The 26,129-nt window shown below is 37.5% G+C and overlaps 1 protein-coding gene across 4 annotated transcripts in view; it reads left to right on the forward strand.

Annotated features, from left to right (window-relative positions):
• The window catches only part of LOC131055974 (uncharacterized), a 66,484-nt gene extending 51,656 nt beyond the window's left edge, over positions 1-14,828 (forward strand). Inside the window, exons 2-4 of one of the 4 annotated variants that reach the window (XM_057990304.2) lie at positions 13,383-13,529; positions 13,642-13,856; positions 14,082-14,828. In XM_057990304.2, the coding sequence (XP_057846287.2) occupies positions 13,383-13,529; positions 13,642-13,856; positions 14,082-14,709 (990 nt within the window). In that variant the 3' untranslated portion in view covers positions 14,710-14,828. Of the gene's footprint in view, positions 1-13,382; positions 13,530-13,641; positions 13,874-14,081 lie in introns of all 4 variants that reach the window. The other 3 variants (XM_057990312.2, XM_057990296.2, XM_057990319.2) reach the window with 3 other exon arrangements.
• The last annotated feature ends 11,301 nt before the right edge of the window (positions 14,829-26,129 follow it).

Consider the following 26,129-nt stretch of genomic DNA (forward strand, 5'->3'; position numbering starts at 1 on the left):
CAAGTTTCTAATTCAAGTGCACCATTATTAGAACATATAAGGTTCAGAGGGGAGATTGAAGGTCCTAAAACTATATCATTCATATTGTTGAGATTGAGGTCATAGCTACTGAGTTGTTGCTCAGATCTGTTGTGACCACATCACACATCGCCCCATCAAGATGGGGACCTGTTGTGACGTATTCACACATCGCCCCATTGCAAATGGGGACCCCTACTTTTTTTGCTTTCTGGGGTTCGCTTTCTAGGTGTTTAGGGTTTGTCTGTTAGCCTTTGCATTTTGAGTGTCACCAGGGGATCAATAGGATGGTAGGCTTTGCTTGAGCGAGGTGAGTCTTTGGGGCCCCAGAATTAGGGTTTCTTTGAGAGTCTTCTTTAGGGCCTGGTTTTGCTCTTGTTGCTAATTGTGTCTTGCTTTGTGAGTGGGTATCATTCTTAAAGGTCTGAGTTAGGTCAAGTTGGTGAGTGATGAAGTCTAGAATGTCATCCTAATCTTCAAATGCCCTGAAATTTGGCTAAGTCTGGAATGTCCTGATCCTGAAATTTGACAAGTCTGGAAAACTAAAGAATCCTCCAAAAACTAGATTTTGCAATATAACTCCTGGACATCCGAAACCACTCTCAAACATCCTGAAAGTATATATGGAATATAACTTATACTTAAATGTTATATTCCATAAAATGATCCTAACGGAGAGTTCAAAATGTCAAATTTCGCTCCTGACCCTTCCAAAGGGTCCAAAGCGAATTTCGCTCCTGACCCTTCCAAAGGGTCCAGAGCGAAATTCTCCATAAGACATTCTACTTTGACCAAAACCTAGAACTAACATATTCCTAGGCTTGAATGAAGGCAAAAGCACTTGTTTGAATGAAGAAATGCAAAAAAATGAAGTCAGGATCATGGCCTAAGGTGAATTTCGCTCCTGACCCTTCCAAAGGGTCCAGAGCGAAAATCCTTATAACCCTCATTTTCCTTCCTTGTTTTGGATGGGCGTTGGTTTATTAGGCATTGTGTGTGAGTCTTGATGTGTTCTTGCCTTGAGAAGTGTTTTGAAAAGTGAGGATCCTGTCCAAAAATAGGAATTTCGCTCCTGACCCTTCCAAAGGGTCCAGATCGAAATTCTTCATAAGCCTCATTTGCTCCCTTGTTTTGGATACCAACCTTGTTCCATGGGCGAATTTGGGAAGGAAATAACATGTCTCTGCCTTTTGAGGTGATGGAACGTAGAAATGTGAAGGATTTTGGCCAAGATTAGGAATTTCGCTCCTGACCCTTACAAAGGGTCCAGAGCGAAATTCACTATAATCCTCATTTGCTACCTTGAATGGGCTTAAAACCTGGTTCCTCAAGTGGAAAACAATCTATATTTGCCTCTAGGAGAAGATTGAAGTTTGAAAAATGAGCAATTAAAGCCAAAATCAAGATTTTCGCTCCTGACCCTTCCAAAGGGTCCAGAGCGAAAATCAACCTAAGACTCATTTCTGGCCTTATTTGACCAAATTTTGATTTGCAAGGCATTTTGAAGGGAAGAGTAGACATGTTTGGACGTTGGAAATGTTTGAAAGCTTTGAAAAAATGAAGGATTCTAGCCAAGAAGGTGAATTTCGCTCCTGACCCTTCCAAAGGGTCCAGAGCGAAATTCCTTGCAAGCCTATTCTTTTGACCTTGTTTTGGCTTAAGACCTTATCCCTTGGGTGAAGGATGATGTTTAGTTACCTCTTGAGGTGATTTTGAGTTGGAAAAAGGAAGAATCAAGCCCAAATCATGATTTTTGCTCCTGACCCTTCCAAAGGGTCCAGAGCGAAAATCCTCCTAGACCTCATTTCCTTCCCTATTTGACCAAATTGTGATGTCCAAAGCATGTTGAAAGGGGAAATGGACATGATCTTTCCTTTGAGAGTGTTTGGAAGTTGTGAAAATGAAGGATTTTAGCCAGGAAAGGAAATTTTGCTCCTGACCCTTCCAAAGGGTCTAGAGCGAAATTCCTTATAAGCCTACTTTTTGATCTTTCTTGGACATAAAACCTTGTTCCTAGGGAAATGAAGGATGAGATTCTACCTTGCAAAGAAGTTTCAAGTTGAAAGAATGATGATTTTGGGTCAAGAATGAGATTTTCACTTCTGACCCTTCCAAAGGGTCCAGAGCGAATTTTCTCAAAACCTCTCTTTGCTATCAATTTTTCGCTAGATCAAGTGTGGGCTAAGGTAAAATCAAGGAGAAGTTGCCCCTAAGAGTGACTTTAAGTTGCTAGAAACCATGAAAGATGAAGGAATTGAGCCTAAAAATGATTTTCACTCCTGACCCTTCCAAAGGGTCCAGGGCGAAAATCCTAAAAACTCCTATTTTGCTTTACAAAATCAAATCAAACTTGGATTGGGTGAAAGAAGAGAACTATTTCCTAGCATTGTGAGGTGGACTGAAGTTGGAATGATGAAAAATGAGCTACAAACAAAGAAATTCGCTCCTGACCCTTCCAAAGGGTCCAGAGCGAAAAACACTAAAACCATCCTTTTCTCCAAATTTTGTCCTAAGTCAGGCCTGGACTAGGGTGAGAAAAGCTATTTGGAATGCCTTGGAAAGATGTTTGACCTTCAAAAATGTGAATTTTGAGCTAAAGTTGGAATTTCGCTCCTGACCCTTCCAAAGGGTTCAGGGCGAAATTCTTATAGGGTCTGTTCTTGGAGAAAATCTTGGGCAAGTTTCATGTTGATATCTTTTCGTTGATGATTTAAGTTGAAAATGCTATGTTGAAATGAATTTATCATGTGTCCTTAATCATCTTTTTGTTTGTCTTGCAGTTAAAAGGCGACCTTCTCCAGTCCGGCATCAACAAGGACGACCTTCTCCAGTCCAGCATCAACAAGGATGACCTTCTCCAGCCCAGCATCATCAAGGACAACCTTCTCCAACCCAGCATCATCAAGGACGACCTCTTCCAGTCCAGCGTTTGAAGGAAAGGTACACCATCCATCCTGCACATCAAAGACAAAAGAGGATTAAAGAAAGGGTTCGTTGAAGAAGCAGACGGTGTCAGGAAAGTTAATTAAAGTCATCTTCTCAACATCATCAAATTGAATATCTACCAAGTTGCAAGTGTCAGACAAGGTGGCGTCCCAGTCATCATCCCTCCATTTGGATTGGTCCACCTCAACATGTCCAGGTTCAATGTACCTAACTCATCAAAAAAGACACAAACTTCGATGTACCTACCCCAGCTATCCATTGGTCGAATATTCCAGAGAAGACATGTGTCCAAATAATGCAATTATTTCATTGGTCAGAATTAAGTTTGTTGTAACAAACACTAATTAGGGTTTTCATTGTAAAATCTCGGCCATTGATCTCAAATTGATCTAAGCCATTGAATTGTATTGTGGGCACTATATAAGCCCGGCTCTTCATTTTGTAAAGGCTAATAGTTAGTCAATAGTCAGAGAATAGTTAGTCAATAGTCAGTTAATAGTTAGTCAATAATAGCTAATAGTTAATAGTTAGTAATAGAAGCCGGAATAGTAGAATAGCAATTAGAGTAGATTAAGAAGAGAAGGCAAGACATTGTCGCCTTAATTGTAAAGACTTCTTTTCATTGAAGATATGGTGGAATATGTTGTTTCTTTGCAATGTGCATGGTCTCTTGTTGAATCTTCATTTTTGATGATAGATGATTAGATTGAGTGAAGAAAATTGTTGAATGCACCTGTGTGGAATCCATCTAGTCCATACCACTAGCCTCTTACTGATTGTAAGTGCGCCCTGCGTGGTCAACTAGCATAAAATGAGCTTAATCTTAAGTCGTTACATGTCTATTGTTCATGCATTATCTTGAATGGTGATCAATATCAGATGGTGTACGATTTGAACATATTGGAAGCATCCCTTAGAAGATCGCATTGAGTTGGTGTTGAATTGTTCAACCTGATGGTGAGACCCAACCCAGTAGGACTCCACCTAGTCATTCATCCATTTTCTCACATTCTAGGTAGTAGAGTAGACGTCCTGAACCCTGCATCTTTTGTCGTTTGTCTTCCAGTTAGTTAATAGGACTTGTGATTCCAGCAAATCAGACGTTTAGGTCATTGAGTGTAAGTCCCCTTGTGATTCTAGCAAAATCACATCATACCGCGAAGAGCTTATCCACGAGTAGAGATCCTACAAAGCAAAACCTTGGAGTTGCCTCGACTGATCCTTTGGCGAGATCTTTAGTAGTCGGGAACTTTGTTCAAGAGAGGATAAGGTACCTTTTAGGTATTTTATTCTGTGTTTGGTCGTGTACAAAATACACCATCAACAGGACCCCCCTTTTTTTTTAGGTTTTGCCTCTCTAGGATTAGTCTCTCTTTGCTCTCTCCTGGAATAGATCATCAATTGTGGCGAAGAATTGATTAGTAGATGAAGGACTCAAGATTCAATAATGTTGGTGTAAATAATTATTCATCATGGATATTATTACACCTTACTTAAGTTTACTTAGGATAATGCATTTCATAATAGTTTGGGTATGAGACACTTGGGTGTTTGTGCCACATTGGGATAGTGTGTGTAGGAGAATTTCCACCTTTTATGGTGTTGATCTTGTTACTACTCTATCATATCCACTTATTGTAGAGTGATAATTCCACCTTCGGTGGGTGATCCACCTCATGTGGGATATTTTATTGTTTCTCCTACCTACCACACCTATTTCCTACCTACCCTTGTTTCTTATTGAGCCACATGTCATGTTTGTGTACTCACATATCCATATTGCCTTGCCTATATATGCAGGCTCATATTCATTATATGAACAATCTTTTTTATCTATTGATGAGAATACAGTTTATTCTTGTCCTATATTTTGTCTCTCTATTTTGTACTTTTCATTGAGCTCTTGATCTTGGCAAAATCTCACAAATAAGCTAAGCAAAGTTAGTTGAAAGAGATAAAGAAGAATCATCCATAAAGTTGCCTACCTTGCCCCAATTTGAGAGCAAAATTTTCATCAAACCATCATTGGAGCGAAATTCGCTTAAATGCCTTGATCTCGTACCTTGCTCAAGTCCTAGAATGAAATTTTGTTTTAGGTCTCGTCCTTCCGAAGGTCACAGAGTGAATTTACTCTATAGGTGTTCTTAAGGGTCGAATTGATGATGCTTTCATGTGAAGAGATTGGAAAACTTAAGGCTCAAATCGATGAGGTAAAAGAAAGTGGTGAATTCCGAGTCATGTCTTTGGATAGGTCCTAAGGTGGATGTTGAATTGATGTTATTGGAGAGGACATAGAGCGATTTTTTTCTTCAAGTCCTGTCCTTCCAAAGGACGTGGAGTGAACTTCCTAGCTTGACCTTGTCCTTCCAAGGGACATAGAGCGAATTCCATTATGGGTCCTGTCCTTGCCAAGGTCTTAGAGCGAAAATCCCATTATAGGTCCTATCCTTCGAAAGGACGTGGAGCGAATTTCCCACCTTATTCCTTGTCCTTCCAAGGGTCCTAGAGCGAACCTCATACCTTGTCCTTGCTAAGGGTCCAAAGCGAACTTGAATATGTGTATCTTGGAGAAGTCTTAAAGCGAACTTTGTCTAGAATCATGAGCATACCTTGCCAAGGTACAAGAGCGAACTTTATCATTTGAGCTTACCTTAGAAAGGTCTTGGAGTGAATGGCATTATAGGTCCTATCCTTCCAAAGGACAAAGAGCGAATGACATTATAGGTCCTATCCTTCCAAAGGACAGAGAGTGAACTTCATTTGAGTCTTGTCCTTGTTAAGGACATAGAGCGAAATTGTCATTTAAGTCCTGTTCTTCCAAGGGACACAAAGCGAATTCTACTTTTAGGTCTTGTCCTTGCTAAGGACGAAGAGGGAAATCCTTATCAAAGAGTTTTGTCCTTGCTAAGGACATGAAGCGAACTTTCAACTTGACCTTGTCCTTCCTAAGGACGAAGAACAAATTCATTTCAAGTCCTGTCCCTCCTAAGCACATAGAACGAAAATCACACTAAGGTCGTGTACCTTCCAAGGGTCCTGAAGCGAAATTCTGATTTAAGTCCTGTCCTTGCTAAGGACATGGAGCGAATTTCCTACCTTATTCCTTGTCCTTCTTAAGGTCCTAGAGCGAATCATGTGTGTCTTGCAAAGGACCTAAAGCGAAATTCATCAAGACAAGCATTTTTGTGCCTAAACTTATTCAAAATTCGAGTTGGTAAAAGGAGAACTATAATGTGTCAAGTCGGCCAGCATGAGGAAGACAATTTGTGGTTTTATTTTTGCTAGATTAAGCCAGCCTTGCATCCCAAAAGACACACCTTTACCCTAAATCGCATATATAAGGGAGGTCAAAAGATCATTTTAACACCAATTCAAAACATAATTTCTCTCCAAAAGCGAATTTTGTCAGCAGGTCAGCGAATTTATTCAATTGAACAGTGAACTTCATCAAGCATCAGCACTTATAAAGGGCGAATTTCATCATTGAATGCAGGTCTGGTCTTTTAGAAAAGGCGAATCTATCATTTGAAGATCAAAGGAAGCGAATTGCACTCAGCTGGGAGCCTATCACACTGTGAATTCACCTTGGACAGCCCAGATTTGTATTAGGCATCAGACTTGCATTCCAAATAGTAATTTCATTAAGTAGTGTCAGTCATTCAATTGATAGGAAATCATCAAAATCAGAGGTAAGAACTGCATTTAAGATTAAAATCAGGTCTGAATAAAGGCAGAAAGGCATAATTCATTCAAGTTAGGATACATGTGTAAGTTAGGACAGTCTTATGAAGCATTCAATTATCGTTAAAATGTAGGACTGGTTTAAATCAGTACTTCATCTTCATTTCTAAGGTTTTGCAAGCTCAAAGTCATTAATTTTCATAACCTTGTCAAGATCCTAACTTGAGCATCTCTCATAGGTGAACGATGGCAGCACCCCAGACAAGCGGATCTACCTCAAGGCAAGCTCTCATCAAAGAAGATCAGAAGAATGATGACTTGGAGACCAAGATTACGTCCTGGTGGAGCAACATTGGAGATACAAATCTTGGGAACTTCAATGTGAAGAAGTTTCGTGAGGCACCATACATTGGCAAACCATCACCTATAGCCGAGAGGATAATAGAAAGTGGCATCATCAAGGCAACCGGCTTCCCTCCTGCAATTAGATGTCATGAATTGATGATTGAATGCGTCAAGCACTATGATTCACACTCAAGGACAATTGTGGCAGAGGATGGAACTGTTCTTGCCTACCTATCAGAGAAAGCTATAAGTGAAGCATTCCACCTACCAGAACAAAGAGACATGATCTATAGAAGCTTAGAAGGAGCCAAATCAATTTATGAGGATGATCCTGATGCATGCCTCTCAATCATCAATAGGGATTGGTTGCAAAAGAGTAGACCTCGCCTAAACAAGATACCTAATGGGCCACACCGAATTGACTTCCAAGAGGAATTCAGGGATTTGATCACCTTGCTTGGTCAAGTTATAGGTGCTCCTCAAGCCTTTTGTTTTGATAAATGGATGTTCTTTTTCATTCAAATAATTATTCAAGGGAGAGGAATGATCAATTGGGCAAGAATCATTAGTAATTGCCTAGATGTACAATTGAGAAGGTTAATTCCTACCAAGTCATTCCACATGAGCTCATATGTCATATATTCTCTAGCAAGGAGTTATGAATATGCAGGGCTACCACACAGAGGTAGAGTTGGAAGAGGGCCCAGAGAGATAAGGGTTTTTGATTCTTATGAGATATCGCATCACCCACCTAAACAACACTATAGAACAATCAATGATACTTTCACAATGCACATCACCAGGACTCTACAAGGTGGGATCGATCAAAGATTGTCTCCGGAGGCACAAGCACTTGTCAAACAATATCGTGTGTGGTTTATTCAATTTCCCAAATTCACATATATAAGGATCCAAGGATGTCCTTCCCCTCCTTATATGTTGCCACGTTATCCCACAGATAGGATAGTACTTCTTGAGGTGGCAAGACAATTGTTAGCATGTACCAAGTCATTGAGGTACAAACACGGAAGTGTCATCACTAATTCCATTTCACTTGGGAATTCAATAGAAGTTTGTCCTTCCCTCCAAGTAGCTGAATATGTCAAGCCAGAGTTATCTCTCTATTTGTTTACACCATTTGCTTCTAGAGATAACTTTGATCCCTATGGTAATGTAGAAGAAATGGCTGGAAGGAAGCATAGGCATGTGTTTCAAGTAGAAGATTTTTGGATGAATGCACAAAATGACTTCGAGAGAAAAAAGAAGATGCACTCCCGGCTGTCTCTTGATCTCATCAAGAAATGTAAAATCTATAGAGTGGCCGATCAAGCACAAGATAGTGGTAGATATATCCAATCTACCTATGAGATGGAGGATAAAGGAATAAAGATTAATTGGGATGAAAAGGAAGTCACAAATTTGAGGGAATTGATGAATCAAGTTTTAACTTGCACACGAAGATGGGTAGATATTCAACATAAGAAATTGAAGGAGCAAGATGTGATAATGACATTCAATTTGGAGACAAGGACAGAAGAAGAAGAAAGAGCAAGTGTCAATGAGAGCACCTCTCATTCCAAAGGATCAAAAAGGAAGAATGAACAAGGAAAGAAAGAAGCATCCAAGAAGAAGCAAAAGACAAATTCCGATTAGCCTCCTAGCACTTCTTCTAGACATGAGAAAGAAAATCAAGGCAAAGATCAAAGAATAGACGAAGGCATGGTCCACGAAGTAGATGAATCAATGGAGTCTACAATACAAAATGACAGGAATGATAGGCAAGATAAAGGAAAAATGCCGCAAGAATCATCAAATCCAGCCCTTCACATCCAGATTTGTGATAATGAAGAACAAGGAGACGAGAAGTAACTTCCCCTCCCAGGAATGAGCCATTGCCTGAAGAAATGCAAGTAAAAGAAGGAAGATCTTCTATCCTCGAATGGCTCAAAGAGAGACTTACCAAAGAGGTAATAGAGGAAGAAGAAGAACAAGCATTTGATTTAGAAAGTCTTCTAAACGGACCTCAAGAAGTCATTGAGAGAAAGAAAGCTCCAATGATGTCTAAAATAATAAGAGATGATGCAGGCTCCAAAAAGATACAGATTTCCACTCCAGCAGTAGATAAATATGAGGATGAGATTATGGCAGATGAATACGATTTGGAGACATTTGACTTAGGTCCACTTAATTGTGAGCAGGCCATGGAGGAAACAACCGATTTAGTGAAGGCGGTCAGTGAGAAGCTAAAGGCCGAAATAGAGAACAAAAGGTTAGAAAAGGAGGTAAATGCATGGAGGAACTATGTCCAACAATTTCAGCAACCATTGACACATCAAAGTCCAACAGCCACACCACCTCCCTTGCTTCCCACAGAGTCAGTTGATCATATGGAGAAAATAAGGAACTCAGCACAACTTCTAGAGGCATGGATCAGCAAATCCTTTACAACGGCTAATGAGTTTGTAAGAAATATGATGAAAATACTTGGTAGAGCCATTCAAGTTCTTGAGATAGTTCATAACCTCATGGTGACAATTGATGCCTTCACTCATGCTAAGGACGCCACCATTCCAATATTGCAAGCAATAAGGAAAGCACCTAGACAGATCCTGGCACAAGAAGGGGTAATTAGAAAAGAATCAACTCCTAGTCTGTTACAGTGGTCAACCTTGCTTCAAATGAAGAATTGAAGACATTAGTAACAGATATAGTCAAGTTGAAGATACCGTCCATCCTATTCATGACAAGATAATTGAGGTGATGTGCATCATTCTTGACAAAAGGGCAGAAATTGAAACAAATGTGGACATTCAAGAATTGGAGGACAGGATAAAAGTTATCTTTCAGGGAGAAGGTGGACCAATCACAGAAAAAAAGTTGGATCTTATGCATGCCACTATGTTCCTTATTGATAAGACAAAAGAACTTGAGCATGGATGGGAGATAACACTTCTTGCAGCCTTTGATGAGGTAATCCACCTAGAAGAATGAATGAAAAATCTACCCGAGATTCCAATTTCTGAAGTCGAGAGTATGATGTCCAAATTCATTAAATATGCCAGAAAGGAAAAGGAGAAAGGGAACAAAATTCTAGAGGAAAGTTTGTTGTGATTCCACTTAGCATTTCATTTTCCTATTGGAGGATGCTTCCTCAATTTTCGTGTCTATACATGTTGTCCTATTGGCTGATTCATGATGATGATTATCTAAATAGGGTTTTCATTTGTATTAAACCCTAATTAGGGTTTAGGTGGCAAGATCTTGGCCCTTGATCTTCATTCGATCTCGGCCCTTCATTGTATTTGGGAGTCTTATATAAGCTCCACTCATTTCATTTGTAATGGTTAATATCAATGTTAATGATGTTAGTAATAGCAATAGAGTAGAAGAGAGAGTAATAGTGTTAGAATATTGGCAAGAGAAAGACTTGAAGAATTGTTGTTGTTTGGCTATTGGATCAATGAAACGTTGAAGTTATGGGGTTTTTACTCAATCCTTGAAGCTTATTGCATGTTTCTTTTGTCATCTCAAGTCAATCTTTGATGTTAGTTTTAGTGTTTAGATTAAATGATGGAATGTTGCAATTGATATATTGTGAAACTCGTTATCCATACCACTAGCTTTCTTGCTGATTGTAAGCGAGCCTTGTGTGGTCAACTGGAACTCTTGAAATTGTTTAAGTTTGAGTATTGCTCAATCATTGATACGCATTCAACTAATGGTGTCTATGATTAGTAGTGATTTGAAAATCTCTAAACATCCTTAGAAGATTGCACTAGTTCTAGTGGAGTTGTTCAAGCTATGGCGATGCTATAACTTGTTGAGTTTCACTTGTGTCATTTCTTCATTCATTCATTTTAGAATAGTTTAGAATTTCTCTAAACCCTCATCTTTTGCCATTTTTTTGATAATCATTTAGTAGTCTTAGGAAGAAACTTCATTAAGATACTTAAAGGTATTTTATTTTGTGTTCGCATGTGCCTAAAAAACACATCAACAAGATCTAGGCATTTGATATTGGTGTGTCTAGTGGGTTGGTGCTCACAATACATAAGGGGATTGTTGTCTCCAATAGGTTGGTTCCTACTCTATCTATGTAAGCAATTCATTATTTGTGAGGTTAGATTTGGGCAGTAGATCCAAGTAGCTATTTCCCATCCTAGGTTTCCACGTATATCTGGTGTTCATTGTGTGAATGTGTGTTGATTTACATGTTGGGATACTTAAGTGAACCTGATTTAGAGTTTGAATTGATAAGTCATTTGTGATGTTAGAGAAACATGGTTTAGAGGGGGATGCAATCAAATTTGGGATATAAACAATGTTCCACGGAGTTTCTTGATGAGGCGACCAAGGGCCATTAACTCTAGTAATGCTGCCATAAAATTATAGTGCACAAAAGTTGCACTTCCACAACCTTGTGCCCCTAGATGTCCCTGGTCTACCTCGTAATTTTATTGCCCATAGAGTTTACTAATGGGGGAACCGGGGAGGACCAAGGGCCATTAACTCTAGTAATGCTGCCATAAAATTCTAGTGCACAAAAGTTGCAGTTCCACAACCTTGTGCCCCCAAATGTCCTTGGCCTACCTGTTAATTATATTGTCCACGGAGTTTCCTGATGAGGGAATGGGTTTCAAGGATGGGGGGCCAAGGGCCATTAACTCTAGTAATGTTGACATAAAATTCTAGTGCACAAAAGTTGCAATTCCACAATCATGTGCCCCCAAATGTCCTTGGCCTGGTAATTTTATTGCAAATTGTTTGAGAGGAGACTTACAATCAAAAGGACCCCTAGCATACTTTGCCAGTAATGTGGAGGGGCATTTTATACTTGCAGATGCACTTGCCATGGAACTAGTGGTTTGGGCTTTAGGTTCAACCTCATGTTCACCCCCCTCAGCCTCATGTGCATATTCAGATTCAATATTTTCACTATGGACCTCAACCTCATCCTCACGCATGCCATTAGAGCTCATTGTGACATTGCAATAAACAATATAAATTTAAAATTTTTAAGTTCATAATTCTAAAAGTTTCAATCTAGTTTGACAAATTTGAAAATAAAATTTAAATTTCAATGTTGAATGTTGCTGAAAATACAAACAATGAACAATGAACATTGCAATGAATCTATGAATATGCGCTTACAGCCATGCCTATGAAATTATTATTAAAAGTAAATTTTGAAAATAAAACTTACAAAGAAAACAAAAAAAATTGAAAAAACAGTCATAGAATTATATCTTGTGCTTGAAAACTCCTTCCAACTTGGTGAAGAATCCCTCTTTTTCTTGCTCCTCCTCACCCCTCTTGCACTTGCAACACTTCAATCACACTCTTTCATTCCTTCACACACTCTCTTGCTCCTCGTCAACCTAGCTGTTGAAATGAGATTGTGAGTGAATATGAGGATTTAATAGTGTTTTATAGACTTTAGAGGGCATGGGGGGCCCACTGGCCATTAGGGTGTGGCCCTGGGTTCTTAGATCAAGCCAAAAAAATATTATTTTTTTACCTTTTTTTGCCAGCGTAGGGACGGGATTTCTATGTGTCCCCGAGACAGTCGAGGGACACATGGCCATCCTCAGGACATCTTGGCATCCCCACCATCCCGACCACATCCTCGTCATCCCAGTATTGGTGGTGGTTTGGCAGGGGGGCATACCGTCCCCATCCCCCCAATCCCAGAGACATCCCCATCCCCAAAATGGTAGGGATTTGGGAGCGGGCGGGGGGGGGGACACATCCCCACGTTTCAGTGATTTTTTTAAAATATGCAGCTGTGTAACTGGTTTCCATTTATATAAGGATTTATATGTGAATTTGTATATGTGGGACTATATATGGCTGGATTCCGGTGCATTCATTGACTTCAGTCCCATTGAAACTCATGGCAGTCTTTATATTTTATCAGAAAAATAGAAGGGTTTGTATTATGTTGAAAAATAGTTACAAAATAAGCAGAAATTAAGTCTACTAACAGTAAGAAGTGTCTAAGAACACTAATTACAATTAAAGAAGAAAACAAAGACACGTGACATTCTTAAATATCCTTGTTTAGCTTATTTAGATTGTTCAATTATATCAGATCGCATTTAAGCTTATCTTTGACAATCCATATTAGAGTGCATTTCAACAGGAGCTGCACCTTGATTCCAGATTGGCTAAGCTTCTTTGGGCCCAAATTGTTTCTTGTAAATGGTATGTCTATAGGAAACCGTATTTAGTGGGTGGTAAATTTGAATAAGTGTTTGCAGTTCTTTCACTCATGAACCAAACACAGGCCTGTTGACCCAGATGTGCCATTTGGGAAAAGTAATGCTGAACTTGGTACCTTGAGATAACATTTACTTAACTTATTGACAGGCTTGTTTTTGTGGGTTGTGCAGTACTACTATGACCCTGTTACAAACAAAAGATTTGCTTCTAAGACCAAAGTGTTTGAATTTTTGGAAGGTGCAAATTTCACAGGGTTTGAGACCAAGTGCAAGAAAGATGATCTTAGTAGTAAAACTTCTGTTGAAGAAAGAACCAATGTAAGTTTAAAATGGTCAAATCTCTGCAGGTCTTTTGCTTGCCCAATTATTTTAGCTTCCCTTGCTGCTGGTACATCTAGTTTCATACTCGTTTCTCCCTTTGTCTTATCAGATTAGACCAGGAGGTGGAGGAACTGAAAGTATCATCCGAAGCTTCAGTGCATCCCAGGGTACAAGTGGAATAGATGCCAACAAAAAACCAAACAAGGTTATATGGGTTCTCAATGGCACAGAAGAATCATGGGTGCCTCTTGTTAATAACGAAGTGACGAATGGATCAAACAGGAAAGAAGAGAAGACCGTACCCCATGGCAATAGTGTGGACTCGTGTAATAGTACTTTCAGTTGAACATCCTTTCACTTTTCTTTTTCTCTTTTTGTATAGTTTCTAATAAATTGTTAATTTAAATGCTGCCAAATTTTGTCAAATTTCTTTTATTGATAGCTATGGAGATTTTTGAGGTAGGATTACTACTAGCTGCATAAGTCAACTGTCATATCTCTGTTTTTTCTGTTTTGTTCACATTCAAATTTGTGCTACTCGCTACTCAGATACTCTGAACATCGAGGTGATCAAGAGCAATTGGAAAAACGTGTGTCCGAGCATTCCAATCCTTCAAAAGAGCTAGTTAAGGAAACTCAACCAGAAATTGACCTGAACAAACCAAACGAAGGTTCACCAATTGTCTCACCTTTTGGAGATTCCTGGCCAGACCCTTGCTTGGAATTCGCTTTCAAAACTTTGACAGGAGCAATTCCAATTTTTGATGATAATTCAGCCCTTCGGGATGCCTTTCAGAATTATATTCTGCCTCAAGAAAAGGCTGATGAAAAGCAACAGAGTAATTCAAGTCCATCCAATCCAGGAGGGTCTTCCTGCAATGAGCCTACTGAGCTTCCTTCTTCGACTGCGCAAAGGTTGTGGTCACCAGTGAACAAGTTTGATGAAAGTAAAGACAGTACAATTACTGTTTCTGTTTCAGATGGCTTGCCTGATATAGGAATGAAAGTGAATAATCTTATGAGGCATCAAGCTAAAGACTTGCTTGAACCACTTGGCAGGAATCTCTGTAAGAAAGCCTTAGCTTTCTTGATAAAAAATGGACAGCCAAATCTCTTTTTTGGAGAAACAACCAAAAACCACGCCTCTTCCATTTTGCTTGCCCCAAAGACTTCTTAATTGACCGTGGATATGCAGAACAGAATGGCCCTTGTTTTTCCTATACTGAATCATGAATGTAAATAATGTATCAGGATACTTTTTTTTGTATAATTGCATGGCCCCAGCGTAACTCTCAGGATATGGTTTTTTATTTTTGGGTTGAATGTGGCCTTTTATGTAATACTTGAGTAAATAATTATATGTATATATGGAAAAATACATGAAAGGTGGTGCACTAATATTTTACTGTTAGTCTACTAGTATTATAAAGTTGAGAAAGGAATTCACTTTTATTGATTGGATTCTTTTGATTGCATATCCTTCATCTTATTAATTTACTTTTCTGTGGCTATTCTACGCAGTTTTTTATGGGCTCTGGTATTTTTTGTTGTAGTTTCTTCACATTGTGCTTAGGAAAAGAGTCCCATACAATAAATCCCTGCTTAATTCAATTTCTCTGTTACAAACAACACTATAATATGGCAGAACTGCTTTACTAGTTTCAAGGTTTCATCGAGGAGGAGTTTCCCATGTGTTCGGTACTGCAAAAGCTTTGCAAGTAACTTAGACTTTTCCTAATTTATTCATGGAGATAAACAAGTTATTATAAGAGATTATAATCTTTAAGGAATTTTGAATTGAAGTTGAGTACGGTCAATGACTCCTCAACCTTTTTATTCCTTTGGAGAAAACAAATGCCCCGTGCAGGTGTTTTTGTTTTTTGTTTTCCTGTTTTCTTTGAGTTTCACAAATGGTGCTATTCTTATGAGCTTGGATTGATATAATAGAATTAACATGGTTATTAAATATATTTATACGGATTTTTACCTTGATTCCTTGCCTGGCCTTTTTTTATTCTGAAAAGACATTAAAAAGTCTACAATGGCAGCAAACAGAAACATTTACAGCCAAGTATCCAACTTTGAACTGGCCCCATCAAGGAAACAGCCAGCAACAAAGTGAAAACAAAGACACTAAATGTATCACAGCCTCTCCATAGGAAGTAGCTACATATGGTAAAAGAAGAAACACAATCACCATCCTTTTAGGAAGGAAGTAGAGCTGGCAAATCACAGTATTCTGTGGATCATATGTTCTTTGCATCTCTAACTGTCCGGAATGTGTGTTTGACCATTTATTTGCATCTATGAAAGGACCAGGAAGCCGTGGTTTGATTGATTAGACCTATTTGTTCACCCACCAAGTGTTCATAGTACAGCAGTTTCCAGGCTATGAATTGTGATGTTGAATCAGTCTTGGATTTTCATGTAGCAGGTCCATTTGGTCTCATTCAATTTACAGTTCCATTTCCTATTAAATCAGGGTTGTAAAGGTAAGCCAAGCAGGATGCATTGACGAACCATTTTAAGAGGAGCAATCCAAGAGGTCCACATTTAGTTATCGCCAATCCTTTGCAATGTTGCATTAACGTAGTGCTCATCTTGCTGAATCATCATTTACAAGACTAATGACGATGTTAATAATCTATTGATCTTTGATGTGGAGAGTGAAAGGGAGCTCAGTGAGTGCCACCATTTCAATTATTGGTTGGAAAGTGTGAGAGATTGTAACTGTTTGGATTCCTTTCTTGAATAGCTTTTTCACTTGCATGATGGGAGCCAAAGTCAAAGGTGGATCATTGAGCTAGGCTAACCAATTCCACCAAATAGAGGAAAAGAAGTTGAGACCTCACATTTCAGCAAAGAATCATTCCAAATCGGGTCATCAACTTGCTTGTCAACGTTCCCAAACAGGTAAGCTTTCAATTGAAAGATTTTTACCATTAAACCTTTTTTCTTAAACTTTAACCCCACATTAGTGGTCTCCTTTGAATTGCCAATGTGACATGGTAATGAAGGAGGATTCATCTCCCCCAATGGCTGAAAGAATCCACTTAGAAATTAAGTGTTTTCTTTGGATCCAAGGGTTAGTGATCCCTAAATCTCCACATTTCTTATGCTAAGTGTATTGCATCCAACAAATAGTAGGAATACCCTTTCCCTAATCCCATCTAGCCTATCTAATTTGTCCAACTTTCTGAAGCAATCTAGTTGGATGAATTTGGCAAGAAATCTACAAGAACAGTATAAGATTTGAGTGGAAATGAAAATTTTGCTCAAAATTTGAACTCTTTTGGCCAACGAGAGGAACTTTCTATATTTCTATTGAATTTGGACAAAAAATTATTTCATCGTTGTTGGTTGAGTGGCACCATTCCGATTTTCTATATTCTATTGAATTTGGACAAAAGCCAATTCTACATTTGGCAAAGAGTGACACTGATACAAAGGAGAGTTCACCTTGATTATACCGTGTTTCACATTTATTTCACCATGTTTGAGTTGCTTCCATTCTAGTTGAATCTATTGAGGGTGGTTATTAAGGAGGGTTCTCTTGAACAATATTAGACTTTGTTTTATTATGGAAAGTCGGGAACTTAAAGCCATGCAATAAATATCGAGTGTTTACACTCACACTTTGAACATGCTGTCATCAACAAAGTGTGAACTTGAGATGCATTTGTTGAAATGATCTATGACTATAACATGTCCCATTTACTTGATTTTCGCAATTAGGTTGCCAAAAACATAATCAACAAGGAGATATGGCAATGGGGTTGGTGGGCAACTTGTCTTGTAGATTGTGTAAGAAAAAGGGATTCGTGATAGTCTAATGCAAGAGGACTCCCTCCTGCCTGCAAATTCAAAACTCAAAACACAAAACAAATGCAGAGACTCTCTGCTTCTAATCGAACATTAGATTGCAACAAAGAAACATAATTTTATTTCAACAAATCTGCGAGCACAAAATTGCAGTTATGGCCTGTCAATGGCCCCTCTCTCGACAAAAATTCAATTACAAACTGTTCCTTAGCTCTGCTCATTTTCTACAGCAACCCACCTTCTCCTCACATTCCTCTGTATCGCAATCTCTCTGACTGCGATCCCACTCTCTAATTCCTGGCCAAATTCCAATTTTCTATGCTCTGCCCAATAACTCTCTCTTACTTACCGATTCTACTCCTCCTGCGTATTCACATTATCATTTTGCAATCCACATGACTGCCTCTTCATTCACAAACTCTAATGCCCAATCCATGGGGTTTTGTGTCCATACTCAATCTTACGCACTATTTTTCTCTGTTTTTTAGTTCTATCTCCATTCATGCGCATGCTTTCTCTCTCAGCGCATTAACTCCCCCTCTGCTCACGCATAATCCATGGGGTTTTGTGTCCATAGCTTTCTCTCTTGTCTCGTTCACTATCACACTTCGAACTTCTTCTTCACGCAGCTACCAAGTCATCGACCCTTCATATTCTTCCACCGCTACTCTTGTTTCCTGTAAGCAGATCATTCCTCTTCCAACGCATCTGCCTCCTCTTCCGTTCAAATCAATTGATGCCCTTTTCAATTCCACTCCTTGCTCGATCTGAATTTGGATCGATGTATATTCAGGCTCCCCTTGTAACGTTTTTCTTCACCTTCTCGATGCATTTTCCTCCTTCCCTTCACCGCTTCATGCCTGGTATAGGAGCTGAACGGTTTCTCCAACCAAAGGTTTTGATGTTAAAAATTATAAGACTCGCATTATACTAATTCCTCAATCGCGGCTATATAGGAATACTTTATTTTTGGCATTATAATATGAGAGTTGCCCCAAACACATTATCAATGTCATAACAATTGACTGTTTACAGGATTCACAGGCTAGAATGAATTAATGAATGAAGATTATTAATGATGTCCACGAGACCACTAATCCTGCTTGAACAATCCATTCACTGAAGTACAAAGAAGAGACCACTAATCCTGCTTGAACAATCCATTCACTGAAGTACAAAGAAGACAAACCCTTTCAGCCCATTCCTCTTTGGGTACTTTCCACCTCTCTGTTTCACACCCAAGATGGTGTAAGCTATTTTTTAATTGGGCAACTAGCATTTTTGCTTTCCATTTAATATCTACATCTATGTAATATTTTTGTTGATGTTCACATGTGGGATTAAAATGCTTGATGTAGTATTCTCTTTTTCTTCTAAGTTGCTTTGATCGCAATGCCTCTTTTACTTTCTCTCTCACATATTTCTTGATTTCCATGTTCCCATTTGGACATTGATGTAAATTAATTCCCCATCTGCTTAGCCACTTGATATTTTGTTTCATCCAAGTGTTTTTTATCCTATTTAACTTTTCCTCTGTCAGAATTTTGGGCTATCCATTTTCTCGGTTCTCTTCAAATAGCCTAGCAACTCAATCATTGCAGCAGCTTCAACCAAGAAGGCACCAACTTATGCTAAGATCTTGTAAGGAACCGTGGTTTTAATTTTGAAGTTGCTCGTAATAAGGTATTTTTCTAATCTTTATATTTGCCTCCATCCTGATATTGAGGTGTTGCTGCCCCAAACTTCGCATCCATAGAGAACCACCGAAATAACAAGCAACCCAAATAACGTTTTCCTAGTTTTCCAATCCCATAGCTCGGCTGATCTGCATCTATTTTGAAGCATGTATAATACTTTCCATCCCTCTTGTATCCTTTTTGCCCTGCAAGCTTCCCAACTAAGGTTGCTATGAAAATCTAGGCCCAAATATTTGTAATCATTCACCACTTGTAATAGGCTCACCTCAAATGCGAACTTTACCTACCTTTTTCTTATCAAAGTAAAAATCATAATTTTGGCTTTTCCAATGTTCACTTGCATTCCCACCTCATGACAAAAAGAGCTAGAGCTCTTAGATGATCTTGAAGATCCTCAATCATTTTAGCTAGAAGAGCAAGGTCATTAGTGTAATAAGTAGCCAAAATCACACCCTCACCACATGATTTTGCTATCCAATCTTCCAATTTGTCAATATAGAGCCCAAATAGTGTGGGGGATAGTGAACACCCTTATTTAACTCCACTATCACTCCCGAAACTTTCTAAAAACCCATCTTTAGTTTTGATTTTGGCCTAAACTTGCTCATATAACTTGTGGACAACTGCCCTATAATGATCAAGAATTTTCAATTCTTCCATTCTTTGCCATAATTTACTTTTAGGAATTGTGTTAAAAGCTTTTTAAAAATTCCACGAAACAACAAAATACCTCTTCATCTTGTTTTTCCCAAACCTTCTCGATCAAATGTCTAAGCGTGATGCAATGGTCAATGGGAGAATGCTTTGGTATGAAATTAGCTTGACCCTTTGCCTTTTTTTTCCTTTTTCAACCCAAAGACTGATCCTATGTTCCACCATACTTCCAAAGAGCTTTCCAAATAGAGGGTTGATCATTATTGTATGATAATTTGTTGGGTTGTTGGCATTGCTACTTTTGAGGAGTGGGATGATAATACTAGTTGTCCAATTTGTTGACAATCTATGCTGAATTACTTGATTAAATGTAGTTTTAATGAGTAGGCAAAAACTGTACCCCACTTCAAGAATTCAGTCTGAAGACCATCTATGTCCAGAGCTTTACTGCCAGCCAACCTTTTAATTCCCTTCTTTATCTCCTTAGTAGAGAAGAGTTTGGTCTTAGATTTAATAATTGGAGGAGGTTATATGTTTTGCCCTCTTTCATATAATTCCTTGGCGTAGCCAAGCCATTAGGCACTTGATATGTTGTTTTCAGCTTTTGCCTTTGCCTATTGCAATTCTTTCCAAAAGCTTCAAGGGTTATCTTTACTCAAAGAGATTAGCTCCTTCCTTCTCATTTTCACATGTTCTTCTTTTTTGGATCTTACAAGCTTTATAAAACTTTTTTTTATTCTTTGTCTTTTCCTAATGTTTTAAGCTTTCTTTTTGCAGCCTTGCACTTTTAATCCAACCAAGGATTTGTTGGAAAACTATTCTTGATACTTCTTTTGGCTTTAACTCTCTTGCATGCCAAAAGAGCATTGTGGGTTAATGACATAAGACTGCTACTGTTTAGTAACCTTTTGTCTTTGTTGTAGCTGCCCATATCTTTCCAATCTTGGATTTATTTTTCAAGCGCCACCTTGAAAGTGTTTTGGTTTTCTCGATTCATGCGGATTCAATCTTGCGGGGTTGTCCTTATTTATTTGAGAGTCTACATATAATTCAATCACATTGTTCACACACAAAGTATTCGATAATTTCTTGTTATGAAAAAGTGTGAATTCACAGGCTAGAAGAGAGACTACATATAATTCCAATAACATTGTTCACACATAAAAAAGTATTCAATAATTTACCATTATAAAAAAGTATGATGATGTGCCGGGACATTTTTAAGACTAATAATAGAAGTCAACTAAATCTCATGTGAATAGAGACTTCACTACAAGCTTGGCCAAAAACTAAACACACCAAATTTCAAGAAAGCAAATAGGAAAAATAATGTTTTTGGTGATGTTGATTGCCCTACATCAGGGATGCTCTTCCATTAGAGTCTATTGATAGAAAGACTAGGGATGCTCCTACATCAGAGTCTATTGATAGAAAGACTAGTAGAGGCATCATGGGAGAGAATATTCATGTGATAGATGAAACTTTTGCCAAAACCCAACTAGTAAAACCTTTTAGGAATAAAGGATTGTTTAATTATGCCATAAGATTTTTCAAAGACTAAGTTGATGAATGTAACATCTTTCCTTGATTGTTTGGCCTATTTAGATGTTTCCTAAGCAAGAACCAAATTGTCAAGGATCAATTATTTCAAGAACCCAGTTTGCTCATGGCTCATTATGTGTTAGAGTTTCCAATCAATATGATATGTTTTCTTATGATTGTGCTTGATTTGCTAAACAAGAATCTCTAGTCTAAAATTATTGAATTTTTTATACGACCATAATAATTCTTTGAAAAGACTCATTGTCAACTCTAAGCAAGAGTAACTTTTTATGTTTTTAATAAGTTGTTTATAATATTTATCATGTCTTCTTTCTTCAACCATCCCCTTTCTATGGAATATGAGGAATTGAGTGCATTGTGAGAGCATATGTTCCCACCAATCAATTTATATACTCTCACTACCAGATTTAGGATTAGAGGGCCATAAAGCTTGGAAAGAACAAAGACACTTTGGTTTATGCATATGAAGGGGTTAGGATTGAATGGGAGACCAAATGAATTCCTCTTCACACACCCATGAGATCTCAACGAGGATTGAAAGGTGGTAAAAAATGCGTAGTGAGATTATGAGTCACAATTAACATTGAGTTAATTGAACTCAAGAAAAGTTGTGATATATAGATCTCCACCAAGTGCATAAACTTCTTGTGGACATCCTATGTATAGTTTGACTAGCTAAAATAGCACACCTGACCAAAATATTTGACATAAAGTGGATTGTGGATACCCAAACATTTATAACTTATAAAATCCAATAATCGAGTTCATTGTGTTAAACAAGTTGACCTTCCATTCTTGTTGTGATTAGCACCATTTAAAACCATGTTAACCTTGTCTCCTACAACTCAATTACTACAAGGGAGATTGTCAACAATTCATTTCTAAAGAGTACATCATTCACAAACACCATTAGGGGCATTAGTGAAACAAAAGCTAACAAGTTCATTGTGAAGGATAAAAGACCATACACATTGGTGATAAAGTTCGTTGCTTTTATTCAAAATTGTTGAACCAAAGGCAAGATTGAGAGGGGTGATGAATCAATCCAAAGCAAAAATTAAATGCAGCACATTAACAATTAATCAATAATACTCATCCAACACATGAACACCAAAATTTATATGTGGCAAACCCAGACAGGGAAATACCGCAATGAGCACCTACCCACAAAATATATCCACTAGGTATATCATATTACAAAGAAAAGAGCTAACTGCTCTAGACTTGCACACCAAGGCTAATTGCTCATGGGACAAGATACAAAGAGGACTTGCAAAACCCGAAGCTAACTACACTCAGGGCAAGATACAAAAATCATATGAAAATAAGGATCTCTTGATCATGAAGTTGTCCTTGAACTTTGCATCAAGCGACCAACATCAACACACACAACTATAATCTCAACTGCTAACACTCTGTCACAAATCTTTGTCAAATACTCAACACAACTATCATATCATTTGAACACAACTCTTCTTTTGCTCTTTATTGAACCTCGTTGATTATCCTCATGTCTATATTCACCATATTTTCCTTCCATTGCCTCTATACAAATCAAACATACACATCTTTATATACAAAGATAGATTATCAAAGCTTAAACCAAGTTAGCCTGAATCAAAATACACATATTGATCCTCTCTAGGAGAAAGAGGGGACCAAAACACAACTTCCAAAAACCATTTCATCAATCCACAATCACCAGAACGTAACCAACAACATATCCATATACTACACATCTATGTAAGAAATTAACAATCAACAACATACTCTCCAATGCACATAACTCAAATCTGGATCTCCACATGCTACAATGAGACTCATAGCATATCAAACACACTTCCACAAATCATATTCAGACCTAAGGGTAGGTCTAACATAGAATCTCGCAACTAGCAATGATCAATGCCACAACACTCGGAGAACACAAATATGTTTGGACCATAGAACCATCATATCCATAATACCAAAACTATATCCAATGAAGATAATTACAATACTCAACACTAGCAATAGATTCTAGACCCAAGCACTTCTGGAACAACCAATAGAACTGCAACATCAAGAAGATAACTTTGCACCACAGACATTCCAGACCAATTTGGAACAAGAAGTTTGACATCAATGACAACCACAACACATCAATGTGTACTTCCAACAAAAATAAGATTTTACAACCATGGAATAAGCCATATGACCACATCACCTAATGAGATCAATACAAAAAGGCTTCCTTTTAAGTAGTTTGAAGAGCAAACTCTAGTCTTTCGCTACTAACATTGGCTCCTCAAAGCATTGTTACATCGTCCCATATTGAAAACAACTTACTTGAATTTTGAAATGAAAATAAATGCTTACTATAACTTACCTAGCCCTATCTAAAGGTAGGTAAAATAAATAATAAATTAATGTCACAATTAATTGAATAAAAATAAATGTATTTAATTCTAGATTTGATGAATAATTTGTTATTACTTATGTCAAAAATTGATTCACCGTCATACTAAAAAAATAGACCTTGACAAATAATGACATCCAAACTAGAAAATTGAATGGAATTTATTCTAGTTTAGATCCTTGCTCACTAAAGTGAACTTGGTGCATGAAATTGAATTTTAAATATTGATATTGTTGGAGAATGGTGACATTGATACCTGGGTGTTGTCATTGAAGTCAATGCTCAATATTGTGTTATCATTGATTTCACATAGTAAAGTTGTAGTTGCAACATGGTGCAATTGTCTACAAAGCTATGATAGAGATTGCTTTGATGGAATATGTTGGATTTGTTATTAATGAGTAAGTTTTATCATTGATGATAGGATAATGATGACGCTTAATGAAATCATATGGTGCTGATGAGTTGTAATTGTTAGATATTGTTGCTAAGTATGGAAGTACATGTTGCTGACATTTTATTATTGTTGGATGGTGTAGATTGATGTCTTGAGTTCTGATAAGGTGTTGTGTTTTTAGATGAATATGTAGATGGTTAATGGTTGAAAGTGTTCCTTGTTGTGGACGCCCACCTTCTTGGTGTTGATGTCTACACTCAATATTTTGTGTTGGTGCTAGATGTTGTCATTGATGTGATTTGGAGATATATACTAAGGAGATGACCATATGGTTGTTGGTTGTTCTATTAGTTGCATAATACCATATGATGTAAGAATGAAGTATGTGTTGATTGATGTTAACCCTCAGTATTGTACTGTGAAGATGCTCCTTATGGATGTCGACCTTCTTGGTGTTGATGTCTACACTTGGCATGATATTTTTGATGATGTATTGTGATAGTGATAGAGAGTGTTGGTGGTTACAAAGATGTTATCATGATGATATCATATTTAGATGAGGATTAGAAGAATTAAGTTGAGGACTAGAAGTATTAAGATTAGGATTAGAAGCATGATGATAAAATGGATATGTTGATGATGGTGTTGATGGTCTTGTACTTACTACAAGTTATTGTGATGTCTTTGTTGTTTCTCTTGAGTGAGCAAGTTGTGCTACAAAGTGTTTTGGTATCCAGAAGCTGATAAAGTATGTGAATGTAGGAAAGTATGTTGAAGAAAGTTTGGAAGAATTCTCTTCATTCCTCTACATTTGGTGTTACGGTCTTGAGGTTTTGATTATAATGTCTATGCCCTGTGGACATTGCACTCCTATCTTTACAAGTCCTTATTCTTATAGATGTTATTTCTGGTAAATGTACTAAGTTGGTAGTTTGGTGGTTTTATAGGACTAGTCTGGAGAATGCTCCACATTGATGTTTTCATTGTTGTGGCTTGGAGATCATGAATATAATGTTTGTGTGGTGTCTTAATTAAATCTTAGGTGATAAAGTGCTTTACAAGTATGATTGTTGGTGTTTTGTTTCGTAACAGTGTTTCTTGGCATTCCAGTATTGAAGAATTATGTATTAGTTGGTGTAATGCCTGCCAAAATACTCTAGAGAAACATAACCATCTAACAAACAAAAGAGGATTTTTTTTTTTAAACATCTACTAGTGCAACATGTATAACTCAATACTCAAGTGCAAATATCCATCCATCTAATAGATACACATCTATTTAATTAACATAAGCAAATGAACATAATATGCAAGTGGAAATGTACATAACAACTCAACATATAACATTCCCTAGGGTAACTCAACACCATTATGTAACATAAACTTGCAACATCACATTCACTTATCATAATTAGTTCTACTAAAATATTTGCTTTTAATCATTTGCTTATCACAATGCCTAAAGGATTATCCATTTACTTATCTACCAAGAATACAATCTATTGTTATCCAATTCCCAATAATCCCTTAAGTTCATTTAACATCATTTTATCATTAATAATAACACCTACAACATTCTTAATCCTTTTCCTTTTTAGAATCTTCATATATCCACTATACTATTAAAGCATAATCCTAACCAAAAGACAAGTACAACTAAGAAGTAACCAACTTTTCCTATATAAAATATATACTCCAAGTGCATCCAAATATAACCAAAAGACATCCTTTATTTAACCATTAATTCCAATTCCTTATTTCATAAGAACCATATCCAAATTACATAATAGATCCAACAATGATTACAACCACGTGTCCTATTACATCATTTTTATTACATGAAGATATAAGATCATCTTACATCAAGTACATAGCTTTCAATCAATGATTATATCTATCTCTCAATCTTATTATTACAAATACCATATGAATCATAATACATGAATTTTCTACAATAATCCATCCATGACCTGAAGAGTTAAGAATCCAATTCATGCTCAAAAGCTACCAATGAAGAATATCCCAATGGAAGAAGGCATCAAACCATCCGATCATGTGGAACCAAA

The sequence above is a fragment of the Cryptomeria japonica genome, chromosome 8 (genome assembly GCF_030272615.1).
Source record: "Cryptomeria japonica chromosome 8, Sugi_1.0, whole genome shotgun sequence".
NCBI lineage: Eukaryota > Viridiplantae > Streptophyta > Pinopsida > Cupressales > Cupressaceae > Cryptomeria > Cryptomeria japonica.